General features: G+C 38.2%; 1 protein-coding gene across 1 annotated transcript in view; it reads left to right on the top strand.

Moving 5' to 3' along the window:
• The first annotated feature begins 2,116 nt into the window (after nt 1-2,116).
• Nucleotides 2,117-20,747, top strand: part of arid3c (AT rich interactive domain 3C (BRIGHT-like)) — a 169,200-nt gene continuing 150,569 nt past the window's right edge. Inside the window, exon 1 of the mRNA XM_059547891.1 lies at nt 2,117-2,215. Within this exon, the coding sequence (XP_059403874.1) occupies nt 2,189-2,215 (27 nt within the window). The 5' untranslated portion in view covers nt 2,117-2,188. The remainder of the gene's footprint in view (nt 2,216-20,747) is intronic.

Raw genomic sequence — 20,747 nt, 5'->3', positions numbered from 1 at the left:
GAGAGTGGGGAGAAGAAGGAGAAAGAGTGTGCGTCAGTCATTGTGAAGTTGTCCTCAGTCTGCTGTGTGGAGAATTGGTCACTGATGGTTCTTGTCTTATTTGTGAAGAAAACTGCAAAGTCGTCCACTGTAAGAGTCGATGGAGGAGGTGGTGGCGGCGGATTAAGAAGAGAAGAGAAAGTCTTGAAGAGTGTCCGAGCGTCACAACAGCTGTTAATTTTGTTGTGGTTGTAGGATGTTTTAGCCGTGAAGACATTTGCAGAGAAGGAAGAGAGGAGAGACTGACACACACTGAGGTTGGTCGAGTTTCTTGATTTCTGCCATTTCCTCTCTGCAGCCCTGAGTTTAGAGCGATGTTCACGGAGAACGTTGGACAGTGAGATGGAGAGAGTGAGCGTAGGTTCCATCGAAAGGTGACCTGCGTTGGAGTGTGAGGCACTTCAGGAGTAAGTGCTAGGTTAGCAGAAATGAGGAAGTGGTCTGAGGTGTGCAGTGGAGCAACTGAAGGGTTGTCCACAGAGCAACAGCGCGTGTAGATAAGGTCCAGTTGGTTGCCTGATTTGTGAGTCGCTGTAGTAGACACTAGCTTGAGATCAAATGAGGTGAGCAGAGTTTTGAAGTCAGCAGCCTGGGGTTTATCTAGGTGGATGTTGAAGTCACCAAGAAGTACCAGAGGAGTACCATCTTCAGGAAAGTTTGATAGCAGCACATCCAACTCCTCCAAGAAGTTTCCCAATTGACCTGGGGGACGATAAATGACCACAAAGTGGATTTTAACAGGGTGGGTTACAGTAATGGTATGTGATTCAAATGAACCATTACCTGTAGGTGATGGCTGAAGATCAAATTTCCATTCTTTTGATATAAGGAGACCTGTACCTCCACCCCTCCTAGTGGTACGAGGAGTGTGGGAACAAGTGAAATTAGTGGAGACGGCTGCAGGGGTGGCAGTATCTTCAGGTTTGATCCAAGTCTCAGTCAGTGCCATGAGGTTGAGACCGGAATGAGTAGCAATAGAAGAAATGAAGTCAGGCTGTAGGTTTGTCAGACAGGCCTTCCTGTGATGTACGTAGCGTGCTCTTCGAGTGGTAGTAGTGATAGTAGAGATCTGAAAGCACATAGTGACTACAAGTGTAAGAAATATCTGAGAACAAGCTATACAAAAAGTAAATAAAGAGGAGAAAAGCAATACTCAAGTGTCCTGTCGTCCTTGCTCGGTGGAGTCGTGCAGGTAGAGTCGATTGTCTTTACACTCGTCCGTCTTCACACGAGGAGGACTCACACGAGGCCTGCCGCGAACGCTGCCGCGGTGAAACCTACTGCTTTTGTATTTGCCTGATTACCTGTGATTGAATTCAGCTGGCCACGCCTCACTATTTAGCAGATCGAAACTGGGCAGTCCCGCGATAGGCAAACGCAAAACCAAGCGCCACTTTCAGCACGTATTAACCAGGGTAAGACGCACACAATTTAAAACAAAAACTTTCCTAGCAATGGCGATCACACAGTAGTCTAATGAGAAAATGAGACAAAACACTCACAAGCTGCTGTCCTTCTCTGTTGCTTGACTGTTTCTTCTGACAAGTGCTTTCAAAACAGGTAATTAAGTACTTTCACTGGCTTTGGCCATGCCTCACTATTTAGCAGATCGAAACTGGGCAGTCCCGCGATAGGCAGACGCAAAACCAAGCGCCACTTTCAGCACGTATTTACCAGGGTAAGACGCACATAATTTAAACCAAAAACTTTCCTAGCAATGGCGATCACACAGTAGTCTATTGAGAAAACAAGACAAAACACTCACAAGCTGCTGTCCTTCTCTGTTGCTCAACTGTTTCTTCTTAAATACATTTCATTTACAAATGGCTGCTCCCAGCATCCTGAGGAAAAACGTAGAAGTGACCATGCATGGAGTCAATTAAGGGGAATATATGTATATGATAGTGTTACATATTAGAAATACTTTTAAATTTTCCTGTCGAGAAGAAACTCCATTGTAAGTTTGTAGCACCGATTGAAACATTTTTTCCATCCAATTCCTCCATCTTGTAAAAATACTGTCTGTTTTTGTTCTCATTTAACCCCGATGTCTGCATCTGTGTATTTTGTTAGGTCTTTGATAAACACCCTTTGGCTCAGCCTGCTACAGCGACTACGCCCGAACTCTCGCTATTGGCTGTGTGGAGGTATGCAAATACCTAGGTTGAGAGGCAAGGTAGGACATCCTATCACTACATTTGGACCGGATGTAATGATTGGTAGACCATTTTATGGTCCTGAGACTTTTACAAAAGATATAGACTGTAAATATATTTTAATAATTTAAAACACTTTAATAATTTACTGCTATCAGGATTTCAAGACTCTTTCAACCAGTTTAACAAAAATGTTAATGCAAACATTTTTTTTTCTTTTATCTCCACTCTTGTAAGATGTTTTGTATCCAAGTGTACACTGGTACCTCCAAACACAATCGTCCATTCAGACAAACACATTTCACAAGATGCATGTAATTTTATTTTTTTTTAAATCTTGAGAATCAAAAGTTACATAGGTACTGGATTCATAAATCTTGGATTCATATGGGGATGAGCATATTAATCCAATGTGTCCATCAATCCAATGTTCACTAACGTAGAGTGGCACAAGGCTATTTTTTAATCTCTGTGCCATTATCAGCTTTTAGATATTTATATATAGCTTTTTATATGAAGTAAAATACTTTTGCAGAATCATTTTCCAGTTTATTCCAAAACAAACAGAGGTAAATTCAAATAATTTGAGTAAATGTTTAATTAAATGTTAAACATCGCACATTCTTCATTAACTTAAAGATATTTCCTTTAACCCTAAAACACAACACAAAAATTCAAAATATGGGGAAACACCTGTACAAGATTGATATGGAAAATTACTTAATAAAAGCATATTCGCTCCGAGGATGATAACTATAACTAAAGATAGAGCTGTAAAAATTTGTGCACATTTTAAAGAATAGCAGATTCCACAGTACAATAATGGCACAGACAAACAATATTGTTAAAATAACTTTTAGAATGATTTTTTCAGGCTGGTTATCATTATAGTTATCATTCTAGGTGTGAACATGCCTTTACATAGTACACTGGACTGTATTCTTATGGACTTTTTTAAGAGTGTTGGTCAACCAAGTATTCTATAAAATACATAAAAATACATATACAGATTGCATACTGCAAAAATGGTATGCAAAAATGGTATGAGTTGCATAGAAGTTTGAAATTCCAAACATAACTAAAGACAGTTTTAATATCCAGAAAGGGAATAAAGAGAAGTCACTTGACTGGTTGGTCAGGCTGCTTTAGAGTCGTTTGGTATCTGAACCAGATACCAGGCAGATGGACCTGGTTATTGCATGGTAAGATTGTTTCAACATCGATGATGTGTGACCACATAACATTCTACAGCTGCCTGAATATTTTTTATATAAAAGATGTCACATTTCTGTGTTGCTGAGCACTAAGATCATAATTCTGCTCCTCAGAAGAAAACAGACACAGAGCATCAAACACTACCATTGTTTTCAGCTACACAATCTCTAAGCTTTTCAAGTGGGTGACAGTCTCATAAAATGATGTGCTTTCCTACTTAATGTGTCAGATATTTATTCATGCAGCTAACAAACCACTTAGAGCTAAGAGACCGTATGATTTATCTCCCTCTCATGGATATTAAGGAGATCTGGCAGCATTCAGCCCTGCACATGGTCTTTCTCTAGATAATTTTCTTCAACATCACTTTGAAACACTAGCTAAAAGCTCCCTATTTATGATTAATATATAAATCAGTGTGGCAGCGAGGGAGTTGTAGACAGTTATGTTTAGACACATACCTGCATGTGGGCTGAATATGAAATATGACAGCTGTGGATACATGCTCACTATCTATTTTTTGCTTTTTATGCAAGTATCCATACAAGACCTAAAGTATGTTTTATTGGTTGAAATGCATAAAGCGGAATACAGACAAGCTTTACCTATTAAATTTACTTCGCATTTTTCTTTTAAACCTAAAATACACCCACATCTTTTTAACAATCATACACCAACATATGCTTGGGTACAGTCCTTTTAGCAGGCACTTTAATCAAAAGTAATAGGATGTTCCCTCTAGAACGACTCTATGGTTAAGTGTCTTGTTGAGAAGCATAATAGTGAGCTGCCCTGTGATTTCAGTAGCTCTCCAGTGCTCAACTCATAATTTATTTAATTAACATTAGTATTCACAGAGCAACCTATTATTAAAAAACTGTTCAAGTTAACACTTGATGAAAATGTATTTCCTTTATTTATTATTTTATTTTTTTCTGGATAGAACTGATATAGTTATTTTGCTGTTTGGCAGAGTTTTCCAGTTAACTACTGGTGAAATATGATGTGATGAAAAGTTATTAATTAATTCAGTAATTGAGTAAAATTACTGATTACAATTAAGTAAAAAATGATTAAGATGAAATATTTTTTGTTTACCTGCTTACGTTTTATGTGACCATTATCCGATATCGAAGAACCTAATATACACTCACCTAAAGGATTATTAGGAACACCTGTTCAATTTCTCATTAATGCAATTATCTAATCAACCAATCACATGGCAGTTGCTTCAACGCATTTAGGGGTGTGGTCCTGGTCAAGACAATCTCCTGAACTCCAAACTGAATGTCAGAATGGGAAAGAAAGGTGATTTAAGCGATTTTGAGCGTGGGATGGTTGTTGGTGCCAGACGGGCCGGTCTGAGTATTTCACAATCTGCTCAGTTACTGGGATTTTCACGCACAACCATTTCTAGGGTTTACAAAGAATGGTGTGAAAAGGAAAAATATGCAGTATGCGGCAGTCCTGTGGGGGGGCGAAAATGCCTTGTTGATGCTAGAGGTCCGAGGACAATGGGCCGACTGATTCAAGCTGATAGAAGAGCAACTTTGACTGAAATAACCACTCATTACAACAGAGGTATGCAGCAAAGCAGTTGTGAAGCTACAACACGCACAACCTTGAGGCGGATGGGCTACAACAGCAGAAGACCCCACCGGCTAACACTCATCTCCACTACAAATAGGAAAAAGAGGGTAAAATTTGCACGAGATCACCAAAATTGGACAGTTGAAGACTGGAAAAATGTTGCCTGGTCCGAGTCTCGATTTCTGTTGAGACATTCAGATGGTAGAGTCAGAATTTGGCGTAAACAGAATGAGAACATGGATCCATCATGCCTTGTTACCACTGTGCAGGCTGTTGGTGGTGGTGTAATGGTGTGGGGGATGTTTTCATGGCACACTTTAGGCTCCTTAGTGTCAATTGGGCATCGTTTAAATGTCACGGCCTACCTGAGCATTGTTTCTGACCATGTCCATCCCTTTATGACCACATCCTCTGATGGCTACTTCCAGCAGGATAATGCACCATGTCACAAAGCTCAAATCATTTCAAATTGGTTTCTTGAACATGACAATGAGTTCACTGTACTAAAATGGCCACAGTCACCAAATCTCAACCCAATAGAGCATCTTTGGGATGTGGTGGAACGGGAGCTTCGTGCCCTGAATGTGCATCCCACAAATCTCCATCAACTGCAAGATGCTATCCTATCAATATGGGCCAACATTTCTAAAGAATGCTTTCAGCACCTTGTTGAATCAATGTCACATAGAATTAAGGCAGTTCTGAAGGCGAAAGGGGGTCAAACACAGTATTAGTATGGAGTTCCTAATAATCCTTTAGGTGAGTGTATGTAAATTAAATGTGTTCATAAATTATTGAAATATTAAAGGGATACTCCACCCCAAAATGAAAATTTTGACATTAATCACTTACCCCCATGTCGTTCCAAACCTGTAAAAGATTAGTTCGTCTTCTGAACACAAATTAAGATATTTTGGATGAAAACCGGGAGTCCTGTGACCAAGTAAGTTACATTGTCAAGGTCCAGAAAAGTATGACATTGTCAAAATAGTTCATTTGCCATCAGTGGTTCAACTGTAACGTTATGAAGTGACAATAATACTTTTTGTAAATGAAGAAAACAAAAATAACAACTTTATTCAATAATTTCTTTGTCAACAGTCTCCTCTGTGTCTCTCCATATCACCTTTTTCTGCATATGCTCTTCTGTATCAGCTGTGCCACAAGGATGCGCTGTTTCTACGTGTATTTAGCTTTGATTTGAAAGAAAACAGTGCATCCTTGTGGTGTGGAGACACAGAGGAGACTTTTGACAAAGGACTTATTGAATAAAGTCGTTATTTTTGTTTTCTTCATTTACAAAATTATTCTTATCGCTTCATAAAGTCACGGTTGAAACACTGATGGCAGATGGACTATTCTGACCATGCTTTTCATACTTTTCTTGACCTTGACATCGAACTTACTTGGCAGTCAGTAAGACTGTCAATAAGACTGTCACAGGCCTCCCAGTTTTCATCCAAAATATCATACACTGACGAATGAAGCTTTTACGGGTTTGGAACGATATGGGGTTAAGTGATTAATGACACAATTTTAATTTTGAGGTGGAGTATCCCTTTAAGTTGAATTCAGGGGATACAGTTCTTCAAGTAAATATTTTAGGCAAAAATAAATGGTTTGGTTGATGATAGATAGATAGATAGATAGATAGATAGATAGATAGATAGATAGATAGATAGATAGATAGATAGATAGATAGAATAATTAAAGTTTCATCAATACAAAATCGTTATAGTGTAAAATAAATGCATAAGTAAATCAAGTTTTTCAAACATTTATAGCTTTCCCCCCCCAACCAAAGCAGTCTACAAGCGTGTGCATTTATGATGTTATGTGGGAGGACACATACAGTTAAGCAGAGACAGAAAGATCCCAGAAAATGCTGTTAGTATATATGTCAGCAATCTTTCACACCTGTAACCCCTTTTTCATAAATCTGTCACCATTTTATATATATATATATATATATATATATATTTTTTTTTTTTTTTTTTTTTTTTTTTTTTTACTTTACTGAATGTAAATGGGAAGATTTAGAGGGCTGTGACACTTTCTGTAAGCAAGTGAGAGAGGTGAAAGAGGATTTCAGCACCTTCTGCAATTACCACCTTTTCCTGGAAGTGCTTATAGCTCTAAAGGTTGGAGAGCTCTCAGAGATGCATTAATTCTGGAGGTGAGTTTAGGTGCTTGAGTCTGGCTGCCTGTGTTAAAAGCTGCTAGAGGGTGTAAATTAAACATGAGCACTGCTAGTCTGGCCTCAGTCCAAGAATCTGCAGGACACAAGAACCCTGCTTATGGCCTAAATAAAGGTGCTTAAAAGATTCTTCACAGCGATGCCATAGAAGAACCATTTTTGGTTCCACAATGAGCCATTCAGTCAAAGATTCTTTAAAGAACCATCTCTTTCTTACCTTATAATCTGAAGAACCTTCTTTTGCCACAAAGAACCTTTTGTGAAACAGAATGGTTCTTCAGATGTTAAAGGTTCTTTATGGAACCATTTAGACAAAAAGGTTCTTCTATGGCATCGTGAAGCACCTTTATTTTTAAGAGTGTGTACAGTGTCCCTTGGCTAAATAACTGCTGAGTTCTTTTGAAAACCACAAATCAACTGACTGATGACATTTTCTTAGAAATATATTTTAAGCTTTCATATCACAGTGAACAATTCTTTCATCAATTGAGATAACTCGCATCCATTGTCTGTTAATTGTAATGCAGGTTATGCACAACAGACTTCTGTATTCTGCAATGGGCATAACCGATTTCCATTGTATATGCAGATTGATATAGATATTTTTTCTTTTTCTCATTAGCATTAGATACTAAACAAAATAAATTCATAAAATATAAAGTAGTGATTAGTTAACTAATTATCTTAAAAGGTCTATATATATACTGTATATATCACTGTCCGTTTGTACACTTTCTCAGATAGTTTGTTAGATTTTTACAGACTAAATCCAAGCATTTTAATAGGAATCCACGCAAATGGGAATCTTGCATGAAGAAGAAAGATTTTGCAACAGATTCAAGTTGGTAATGTGGATTTGCTGCTTTAACCACCATATGGCTGCAGGTTTAAAAGCAACATCTGTGAGCGGTGCTTTGTACATTGCTACTATTCACATTTGACAATAGTCCTTTATTTGTGGGTGACCATAAATTCTCTTTTTCCGGGACACGTCCTGGCTAGGATTTCTAAATATGGGTTTTGACATTGTTTTTATATTTGCTGAAGGTAATGACTGAAAAGTAGTTTGCCCAATAACGTTCAGATTTTGTAATAATTGACCAATCATGGTGTGCGAGAAGGTGGCATTTACAGAAAATGGTCAAAGCAATGCAGTGTAATTGTTAAAATGTGGAATGTGGTAGTTAAAATTGCATATGGAAGTGGATGTGATGTCATTCTCTTGAATTTGTCGAACTCATAATTACAAGTGGGATTTATGATAGTGATAGTTTGTGATAGCACGCGAAGTCACCATGTGACCAGCTATGTTTTTATTTTTATCGCACCATGCTCCTCATCTGTGTAATTCCTAAACACGCATTTACTATGCACAGTACAATCAGATTGCATGAGATTTTTTTGTTTCGTTGTTTAATGTATGCCGGAGCATGAGCTCTTGAAGCTCCACCCCTTTTCCGAAAAGGGAGGCGGGAGCACCAGCTCACTTGCATTTAAAGGGACAAACACAAAAACGGCACATTTTGGCTCATAAAGTAAAAGTGACATTTTCACCAAGCCATAAAAATTATCAGTGGGGTATTTTGAGCTAAAACTTAACACACACACTCTGAGGACATTAGAGACTTATTTTACATCTTGTAAAAAGGGGCATAATAGGTCACCTTAAAACAACAATCCACGTTTACATTGTACTTGAATTGAAGTTTCTCTGATAAATGACTTTGTTGAAAGTAAACACAGGGAACTGTCTTATATGTGCTAAAGGAAGAGAGCTTTAGATAGAGCTGATTGATTGCTGGCTTGTTAAACAGGAATATAGAGGAAATGTGGGCCTGAAAGTTTGACCAGCAAGTCCTTGGTGTTTTGGCAATTTACAGGAATTCCTGTTTAGACAACAACAGCCTGACTCCCCAGCTCTACACTGATTGGTCCTCTGACCTGTTTTCAGGAAGCAATTGAGATAAAACTTCTGAATGGAGCTCTTTTTTCTCTTTACTCAACCCTGCACTTTGCCCCTAAGTACAAGGAAATGAACAGCCCTGTGCATGTGTTGACATTATAAATGTGAGAATATCATGTGTGAAAATTTTCTGTCCAAAACGTTTTTCTTACTAAAAGGTACAAAAGTTTCTCCTTTAGCATTTCCAACGAATCAATGTGACACATGCTGTTAAGCTTGAACTGACATTACACATTGTTTTTCCTGTCAACTACAATCAATTGCATTTTACAAGGGACATATACTATACTTGGTTTTATCACATGCAAAATGGCCACTTACAGAGGAAGATAAAAGACAAAGAGTTATGAGGACCCTGTGAACGTTCTATAGAATTTTCACATCTTTATCACCTTTACAACTATTATAATTTCTGCACTAAATCAAATACAGTGGCCTTATAGTATTTGGACACTTAAGCTAGACTTGCATGAATGTCTTTGCATTGGAAGCCTAAAATGTTAAATTGAGTGTTATTCATTTAAAAATATACATTTCTTAAATATTCTTATTTAAAAATGTAAAAAAATTATTTAAAAAAAAGGCTTTTGTTTTTTAGGACTGCAATACAAAGACTTTTGCTGTATGTGTTTTATGAACACCCATTGTGGTCTATTGCGTGTGTTGTCCATCATTTTGATGATTATAAGAGTGTTCTGGTATTTCACAATACAATACACATCTCTGTGGGGGTTTCCTGATGATGACAATGAAATATAAATGTTGGCTGTTCTTCCAGGGTTACAACCAACAAACATAATTGAAGCTATTTTGTTTAGGTTTAATGGTTTATTTAAATGCTTAAATGTAAACAGAGAAATGCCCTGCATGTGCTTGTTTTTCATTTTGACAATAAAATGGTTCTGAACTAATTACATGGTCATGAAGAGCAATGCTGTCTAAATGGTGTTCCTAGCTGCAAGGTACAAACTGTTAACACATTTTGAGCTATGTTTCCAAAGCAAATGACAGTATATGACTTGCATCCCAACCTATGTATAATGTCATTTCTTTGGACATCGTACAGGTAGCTCTTTCAATTACTCTCTAGTTTCTCCCGTTCCTGTTGTTAAGCTCCAATGTATATCTTGTAGCGGTATCTACATGGAAGGTGTCAGGGACGTGCACAGACATTTTGAGGGGCAGGGGCTCAAGTGAAATAAAGGGCACTTCTCATAATTAGGTTTTTTTTTTTTAAACAAAAAAGTATATATATATATATATATATATATATATATATATATATATATATATATATATATATATATATATATATATATATATAAATATATATATATATATATATATATATATATATATCAATATATTAATGTAACTCTGACTTCCATTTTAAAAAAAAATAATTAAAAAAGTTAATTAATTTTATCTTCCTCAAACTCACGCAATTGTTTCATTTTCAAAAGATGTCTACAAAATAATCAGTTCACAGAAACCATGGTCTCCTTAGTATTCACTAGGTTTATAGAGCAGCAAAGGAAACCATTCCACAATGTGCATGCTTTGAAAACATTTTCTATGCTACTAGTTTCAAGTATTTATGAAGAGTTCAGATGCAAAAGCCTCTAAGTGCCATCTGAAATTTTCTTATGAGCTTTTTTTTTCAAGCTCTTATTTAAGTTCAGTAATTTAACTTAAATGACAATAAATAGGTAATTTTCATTGCCAGTAATGTGAAATAAGTGAACATAAACATACAAGCTTGATAAAAATGATCATTATTGAAGGAAATTTCAGATGGCACTTAGAGGATTTTTCATCTGAACTCTTCATATTTAGAATAACCTAAATAACTGCATCAAACAGAGGGGCGTGTTTACTAATAATTTGTTTATTTTTGCACAAGGCACTACATCGTTTTAATTATTTTGGTGTTATCAGAATACATAACACTTTAAAATTAAAATTACCAAAATAATTGAGTAAAAATTCAATAAAAGCCAATGTCATGTATGTATTTGTGGTGGTATGGAATACTATTTTATAAAGGTTTCGAGGAAATAAAAAAAGTTAAATTACTTAAATAGTTCATTTATAAATATTGTTATTTTTAAAGTTTAATGTTAACTTATTTCTACTCAGTTTTATTTATTAATGTACCAGATGCAGTTACTCAGATTTACTACATTTTTTAGAGTGTATCCTCCTGTTTGCATCTGTAGATTTCTTCTAAATTCACCAATTTAGATTTCTAAATTTCAGGGGGAAAGACTCTTGATGTAAGTCAATAACCGGGGACGTTCTGTATGCAAATTAGGCGTCAACTAGTTCAAATGCGCACATTTGCATCTAATTGACAGGGAAATGCAGGTAAATAGGATAAACAAAATAACTAAAGCATATCACCTGGTGGTGATATATGCTTATTTTATTAACTTATTTTATTACATGGCTTGGTTGAATTCCAATGTAGAATGCGGTCTGTTATAACCAACAGACCGCTGTGCGGAGTATAACAGACCGTTGCCATGAAAAACAGAGCGTTGCTATGGACTCACAGGATTCTAACCGTAGAGACGGAGCGGACTATTTTCTTTAGCGGAAGCGACACAATCGGGTTTAACAATCGGGGGAGAGGGAGAGGGAGCTCCTGACATGATATTTAGATACTATATTTCAATAAATACATTTGTTTGACAGGGAAGCTGTGTGCAAACAGAAATATATATTATTTTTCAAAAATAAAAAAAAGCATCCCAGAAAAAAGGGCACTTTCTCTCCAGGAATAAAAAGGGCAGGTGCTCAAGTCCCCTTTCATGTCTATGTGTGCACGTGCCTGGAAGGTGTGGTAGAATAAGTCCTGGGTTTTATTATGACTTCATGAGATCTGGGATACTCTTTGTGTATTTTTTATTTTGCTTTCACATCTGTACAAATGTCACTGTGGGAGGAAATATGTCTGGCCACTGCAGGTGCTTTTCAAAGAGATTCAGTGTGTACAGTCTCCATTTTTTCAGCATGAAAAGTTTCCCATCACAAAGACGCTGCAGCAGCAGCAGGAACTGCTTGTAAAGGGTTCGCTTCTGTTCAGCCACCTGAAATCACCACAGTGTATTTTGTTTAATAATACCTACAACATTTCAGGTTATCTGGATATTGTCAGCTTTGAATTCTTGGTGATTATAAAATAAAATAAAAAAAATAGACATCGCTATAGATATGATTTTCCAGAGCTCTTCAACATTTTTATGAGATCTGTCTATCAACCAACACACGCAAATGCAATGGAAAAAGACTGGGAAGCCTTGCATGCAAAAGTGTACTGAGCTAATACTTTCTCAATTTCCAAACAAAAACTTATAATGTTTGCAGTTGTCTTAGCTAAAACCAGATGTGGAAATATTTGTTCAAAGATTATTTGTCATCAACAGGGAAACATATGTTGAGCAATTACATTCGCTGCTTCTGTAACTTCTTCATTTTTCAACATTTCAGAGATCTATGTGTCATCTTGATTTGTTAAACAGCAAACAGGACATAACAGACCCAAGTTGAAAGACTATTATTAATGTTTTATTGCTTTTTTAAGGGATTAATCAGATGTGATAAACAGAATCAGTCCACAAATTGATAGAGCTAAATGCTCCATTCACAGAGATGTAGAGAGATACGATAAAGAGGTTTGGCTCGCATATTAGCAGCTAGCACAACTATATTGTAAATTTGCTCCACGGTAAAAGTCTCACCTCAGAACACTTGGCCTTTTTCCTTTACTTTTCACAAAGTTATGAAAAAGTAAAAATTATAACATAATAATGACAATTTAGCAGGCAGTTTTGGTACGTTTGGTATATTTTTTTATTTATAAGAAATAAGAAATATATGTTGCCTCACAGCAAAAAAGGTGTTTGCTTGCTCTTGTGTTGGCGAGGGTTTACTCCAGTTTCTCCCCAAAATCCTCAAGCTTAATAGGTGATTTGGACACTGAAAACTGAACATCCTATATAGAACATAGATGTTTCTGCAACCAAAATATGACTTCTAAAAAATACTCCTTAGAATAATGGTTCTTTATTGGCATTTGCCTTTAACATCCATAGAACTGTTCCATTGCATTCAAAGTTTTTAATAGTGGAAAAGGGTTCTTTAGATTATTGAGATCTTTTAAAAACTGGTTCACTCAAAACCCTTCTTTTTGTACCCTTTCATTTTCAACAGTATACTACTAAAATTGATTGAAACAGCATTACTATTACCGCCCATGCACAAAGACATGTCATCAGGAGGATTTTAATTGCCAGCTGGTGCTCCCCAAAATGCACTGAAAATAGCATCCCTCACAGTTAAGTACTGCTTATTGATTGTAGGAAAGAATTATATTTCCTAGAAATCCTGAGCCCTTGAGATGGCAAAATGGCAATTAGTACATCGCTCTGATGTACGTACACCTGTGAATGACTGTGACTCACCCTGAGACGGGGTTTCCTTCGTAAGGAATTTGCGGAAATAATGAACTGATATTGTGAGGTCACTGTGGTATAGACAGGGGATATGTGAGTCTGCTAACGCAGTTTGTGGTAACTTTCACATGGCTGGCAGAAGAAACGTTTTTTCCCTGTCTGGAATATCTGATCAGCTCTAAGTGGTGCAAATATATCTCGTTAATCCATACAATTAATCCCCTTATATTGCTCATTTCCCTGCTCTTGGCTTAAATGATTAACTGGATGGAAGATTGTTTATTCAGGTTTTAGCCATGCTTGGCTTAGCACGTCAAGAGGAAAGCGCTTGTAAGGGAGATCAAGTGAGAAACCTGGCTGTGTTTTAGGAGACTTCAACATTTAGAAACTGTGAGGTTTCCCAATTATCAAAAATCTTGAAATTAACTGAAGTGAATTGCATTCTAATGTATGATGGTTTAGTCTTTAGATGGTCTTTAGCGTTTATCTGCGGTCAACTGTGTGCTATACCACAAACACTAACACTGACATATTGGTTTAAACCTCTCACCCCGCTTGGGTGTCCTCACAACACACCTGATCTGAAACACGTGATGAGCCACCCAGCTAAGGGGCAACCAAACATCATGCTGCTCATTTTTCAATTAGTGTTCACCATGTTCACTTTAGTTTCAGTGAAATGGGGTCTTCAGGACATACCAAGATGTTTTTAGTGCGACAAATAACAGCTGATACATGCATAGATAAATCAGAAGTCACAAGAAAGAAAAATTTCATACCCAAGTTTAAACTGATCACGCCAGCCTTGATGGTTACAATGGAGCAGCGAGCTTCCAACAAACACTTTTATCTCTGATCTTTGATCCTCTGGATCTGATGTGTTAAAGCAGGATGGCTCCCAGGCCAGAGTCTCTGGCACCTGTACACAATCAAAAGGGAATTTGAGGTTGGCATAGTTTAGCTCCAGGGCAGTAAATAGCGTCTATTTCTGTCCGTCAAAGGAAGTTTTGCATTCCTTTCTATTGAAAGGTCGAGAAAGCACGAGAGTGCTGCGACAACAATAATGTTTGGTCAACACTTAGCCAATAAAATAATTGCTAAACTGACATTGTTTTATAATCTAAGTTATTGCACTTAAAAAAAACCTCTGATTTATTTTTTTAAAAGTGCAAATAAATGTGTTTCCAAGCAAGCCTTTTAAAAAAATGCTGCAGTATGCTTAAAAGTGAAGATTAAAGTGCTGTCAAATGGAAAAACTGAAATCTGAACTGACATATTTGGCCTAAAGGGATCCGTGTGCCAGTTATTGGGCAGATAATCTTGGGAGCTAGTAGGCAGACTCTCAGATATCAGGCTGGGTGTCTGACCTCTCTTTTACTACTCTCAATATCCTTTTCAAAATAAGGGGATTTGACTTTTGCGTGTGGATCATGATGAAGAGGCTGGAAAAATCTGGGCCACACATCCCTGTGGAAATAAGATGATAGGCAGATTTGCCTCTACAAATACACCTGTTATGGTTTTTCTGGAATTCTCTGTTTTAACTGAGCTGTCTAGCTGAACTGAGAATGGAAATATATTGGGCAGCATGGTCCAAATTAGTGCATCTCCATGAATAAATACATCAGGCTTAAATAGTTTTTTTCTGTTTTGTTTTTTAAACAGCCCTGTCATATGTTGGTGTCTGTCCAGCACACAAGGTTAGAATTCGGCATCTTTAGAGAGGGAATGAAGATGTTTTAAATTTGTCATGCAACTTGTGCAAATTAACTTTAAATCAGTAGCCAAAAGAAAAAGAAAAATACTGAGTATGATGTAGACTGACATTTTTACCTTTACTAAATAAATTGTTCAGCTCATCTTAAATTAAATTGTTTATAGGATTAGATTCTTGTCGACTTTTTTTTTCATTCACATCATCATGAACAAATGCATCAAACCATTATAATTTTTGTATATAAAACAAATACAAAAAGTATAAAATAAATGTTATACAACACCGTTTTGAGTGTGGCACATGTAGCATAAAGCCATTTTGCTGATTTGTTTTGTTGCCCTTTTTACATATTTGCATTTCTATCTTTCTATCTATCTATAAAAACACAGTTATGTCATTCTTTTATGTAAACCACCTGATATGCAGTAATAAGTCCACGTGGACAAGCCATCTTTCAGCAAATCAATTAGGGTAAGAATCACACGTCAGGAATGATGTCTTGATAAATATATAAATATTTACATTTTTGACACACACACACATAAAAAAAACGCACGTATGTATATGTGTGTGTGTATATATATATATATATATATATATATATATATATATATATATATATATATATATATATATATATATATATATATATATATATATATATACATACATATAGGCAGGGCCGTAGCTGGAGTTTGCGGGGCCCCGGAACAGGTTGTACCTGTGGGACCTGTTTGAAATTGTGTAAATAGCACATATATAAAATGAAACAATGTTTGCATTTTTTCAAGGTTGTACTGTAGGTGTCCAGGTACAGAAACTGAATAATCAAATGTAAATAGCATTGCATAGTCTTCACTGTATAAATTAAACATTATTTAAGATTAATTCTTGTTAAAACTACTAAGTAATTCAGTAAAGAGCCGTAAATTATTTTCTCCCATTTCATTTCTTGAATTAACATTAAGGACACTTGACAGCAGCTAGTAAATTAGGGACGTTCACTTTGAGAGACAATAGATTCTTTATAATGATACACATCTGATTTCTTTCTCAACAGTTTACTTTCGCAGTTTTACTTTAGCGGATAGTGAGGAGATGTTTGCTGGATGTGACAAAAAATGTTTTGGCCTAAAAAATGTGTGACATCACTTAGAGCACCTTTAAGACATAACTGACTATTTTTGTATGTACTGTATGTGTCGTATCAAGAGCAAAATAGACCAAACTCAATTCAGTGTTCAAGGGCTGTAAGACGCGCATCTCTGCATGCGCGCTGTGTGCACAGAACAGCGCACAGGTGCTAAATTAAGCCATTCATGTATTTCTATGTTTGTATGTTTTAACTGATAAGGTGTATTTGTTCGTTCAGAGGAAGTGAAGAAGTGCTCGGTTCGGTGTTTGCGCGGCTATCCATGTGCGCACCGAACTCTGCGTGCAGACTCTGTTGAGTTTTTCTGCTTCTTGTGTTTGAATGCACTGTTTAAATTTAAAATGTTTAAATTGGAAAAAACTTCAAACATGTGCAACTGATTAGCTTTCGTGATGACGCTCAAGGCCATCTTCTTATGCTGGTCTCGGGCAGTTGGTTGAAATCGCCAGGGGGCCCCCCTCAGCCATGGGCCCCTATAATCGTAACCACTTTTCACCCCACTAGTGACGGCCCTGTATATAGGCTGCGTTTATAGTTGGCATTAACAATAATATATATCTGGATGTTGTCCACTATACATTGAAAAGACAAGTGTAAACGTGCTTGTGATCGGAATGTTATCTGTTATCTGATCAGCGTGTCTTGGTCCAGAGGTAGTTGAGGGCGTGTTGTGTTCAGATCTCAGTGTCATGAAAATGCAATCCAGCCACTGTCTTCATTCACTGGTTGACATCACGCAAAACCCCACCCCCCTCTCTCCCGAAATGTCAGAAGGATACAGAGCAACAACAGAACCTGAATTCAAACATATCTGAATTATCACGCACCTGCAGTTGTCATGCTGCAATTTGACTTTTTGTGTCAGTACATCATAAGCAAAAAGAGGCAACAGTTTACTATCGGGGATAGTGTTGAGTCGCACCACGCTACAACCAGTGTAGACAGCATCAATGATTATAATGAGTTCTATAGTATTTTGTCAGACTTATTTTAAATATTGCGATGGAAAAGAGAGATCCGATCTGTTATCCAGATAGAGAAGTCACTTGATGTTGCCAAGTGTAAATGCACTGTGTCCTGATTGATATATATATATATATATTTATCAAGCACCGGCTCAGCACCCTTACACCGTGTCTACACTGCACACGAGCAGTGTAGCACGACAAAATGCTATAGAACTCATTATAATCAGTGATGTGGTCTACAGTCGTGGCCAAAAGTTTTGATAATTACATAAATATTAGTTTTCAAAAAGTTTGCTGGGCGAACTGGGCGTGCTCTCAATCAACTTCTGGGCCAAATCCTGACTGATTGCAACCCATTCTTTCATAATCACTTCTTGGAGTTTGTCAGAATTAGTGGGTTTTTGTTTGTCCACCCGCCTCTTGAGGATTGACCACAAGTTCTCAATGGGAATAAGATCTGGGGAGTTTCTAGGCCATGGACCCAAAATTTCAACATTCTGGTCCCCGAGCCACTTAGTTATCACTTTTGCCTTATGGCACGGTGCTCCATCGTGCTGGAAAATGCATTGTTCTTCACCAAACTGTTGTTGGATTGTTGGAAGAAGTTGCTGTTGGAGGGTGTTTTGGTACCATTCTTTATTCATGGCTGTGTTTTTGGGCAGAATTGTGAGTGAGCCCACTCCCTTGGATGAGAAGCAACCCCACACATGAATGGTGTCAGGATGCTTTACTGTTGGCATGACACAGGACTGATGGTAGCGCTCACCTTTTCTTCTCCGGACAAGCCTTTTTCCAGATGCCCCAAACAATCGGAAAGGGGCTTCATCGGAGAATATGACTTTGCCCCAGTCCTCAGCAGTCCATTCACTATACTTTCTGCAGAAGATCAATCGGTCCCTGATGTTTTTTTTTTGGAGAGAAGTGGCTTCTTTGCTACCCTTCTTGACACCAGGCCATCTTCCAAAAGTCTTGGCCTCACTGTGCGTGCAGATGCGCTCACACCTGCCTGCTGCCATTCCTGAGCAAGCTCTGCACTGGTGGCACTCTGATCCCGCAGCTGAATCCTCTTTAGGAGACGATCCTGGCGCTTGCTGGACTTTCTTGGACGCCCTGAAGCCTTCTTTACAAGAATTGAACATCTTTCCTTGAAGTTCTTGATGATCCTATAAATTGTTGAGTTAGGTGCAATCTTAGTAGCCACAATATCCTTGCCTGTGAAGCCATTTTTATGCAACGCAATGATGGCTGCACGCGTTTCTTTGCAGGTCACCATGGTTAACAATGGAAGAACAATGATTTCAAGCATCACCCTCCTTTTAACATGTCAAGTCTGCCATTCTAACCCAATCAGCCTGACATAATGATCTCCAGCCTTGTGCTCGTCAACATTCTCACCTGAGTTAACAAGACGGTTACTGAAATGATCTCAGCAGGTCCTTTAATGACAGCAATGAAATGCAGTGGAAAGGTTTTTTTGGGATTAAGTTAATTTTCATGGAAAAGAAGGACTATGCAATTCATCTGATCACTCTTCATAACATTCTGGAGTATATGCAAATTGCTATTATAAAAACTTAAGCAGCAACTTTTCCAATTTCCAATATTTATGTAATTCTCAAAACTTTTGGCCACGACTGTACACTGGATGCAGTGTGGCATGGCGCAACACGACAAATTCCCTACAGAAAACTGATGCTTCATTCTATGATGTATTGACACGAAGTTAAAATGATTTTCAACAGTCACTTTGTTATGTCCAGTGTAGACACTTTAGCTGTTGCAGCGCGTCTGGCATCCGGTGAAGACATGGTGTTGATTGGTCTGAGCCCCCCACCCGTCTTGGGAAAATTAAGTAGGGGCTGTAAAAGCCCTTCTTCATCTCGACTGGGGGACAGGCTTTTTTGCACCCTCTGCCAGAATGGGTTTCAACTTCCACTTGAAGAACAGCAGTATTCTCGTCTCACACTGAGGTAACAGAATGCATCCAAGCATCCAGACACCTTGTCAACAGTCTCAGAGGAACTACATTTGACGTACCTGGGGCAGGGTTTACACAGCTTTGCTGAACAGACATCACAGTGGCATAGGACATAAGTCTTGCAGGGCGCACGGTGTCCTGTCTGCCAGGTCTGTCAAAGAACTCACTGGTAAATGCAGGAACTCAATGACTGACCTCTTGCATCAGAACATGAGGAGGCAGAGCATCTGCATGCAAACAGGCTCTGATGTGCAATCTTAGCACCTGGCCATCTCACATGGGAGGGCCAGAAACACCAGGAGTGTGACCAGGGAAGGAGGAAATAGCTCTTTTAATGACCATCTGATGACTGCTCTTCTATATGGCTGAGAGCTGGAACCCCCACGTAAGTGGAACTAGGCTGGCTAACTGGTCCCTCCTCCATGGGTCACACATCTCAGGTTCACTACGAAAACTCTCATGGGTTCTTAGAATCTAGAGGATGAGTTGGCAGTACCACCTTCCCTCGAGTGACTGGCCGCTGTTCAGTCTTGACTGCTGGCCCAGTCTGTTGTGGGGCTTTGACCGTCTTTGCAGGGGAATGTCCCCGGTGACGAACAGACGGAGCCCGCTGTTTTGGGGGTGCAGGGGTAGAACCTCACCCAAGCTGAGCAGGCCTCCATTTCTTAACTGTGGAGAATTGCTGTGTAAATTCTTCAACAATGTCATCAAGAGACAAACCCTGAGAAATGGGGGAGTTGAGAAAGTGCACTTTCTCAGCATCCTTCATCTCTGCCAGGTTGAGCCACAGGTGTCGCTCCTGGAAAACCCTTGTGCAGACCCTAGCCTGAACACCTGCAGGACAATTCATGACAGCGCAACCGCTCCCGCAACATCTCCTTGCTCTCCTTCAGTGCACATGGTAGTGGCCTTGTACCTATAAATGGAAGGGCCTGGACAGGAAGCAGCCGAGGTGACTCGCAGTCTTTTTGAAAAAGAACCCAAGCCTCAAGTGCAACGTGCCGATAGCCAAGACCTCACAAGAACGGACATAAAACATCTACAAAAGCTGCTTCAGTTTAAACAAGGCCCAAACACTGAGCACAGCAATTGTGCATGTCAGAGGGGAAGATGTACAAACCGCAACCAGACTGACACAGATGGAAAGGCATGTTGTAAACACACACAAATTCACATGTAAAGCTCTTTTAGAGAAAATACTCTTTTTAGAGGAATTTGCGCCCTTGAGATCACAGTTGAAGCACCAAGTGTTTCTCTCACTACACTTATCTGTGTATGGGCAAGGGAGATAACTATTGCATCTGCCATAAATCC

This window comes from Carassius carassius, chromosome 4, assembly GCF_963082965.1.
Source record: "Carassius carassius chromosome 4, fCarCar2.1, whole genome shotgun sequence".
NCBI classification, from domain to species: domain Eukaryota; kingdom Metazoa; phylum Chordata; class Actinopteri; order Cypriniformes; family Cyprinidae; genus Carassius; species Carassius carassius.
This window is presented reverse-complemented; position numbering and strand designations above follow the sequence as displayed.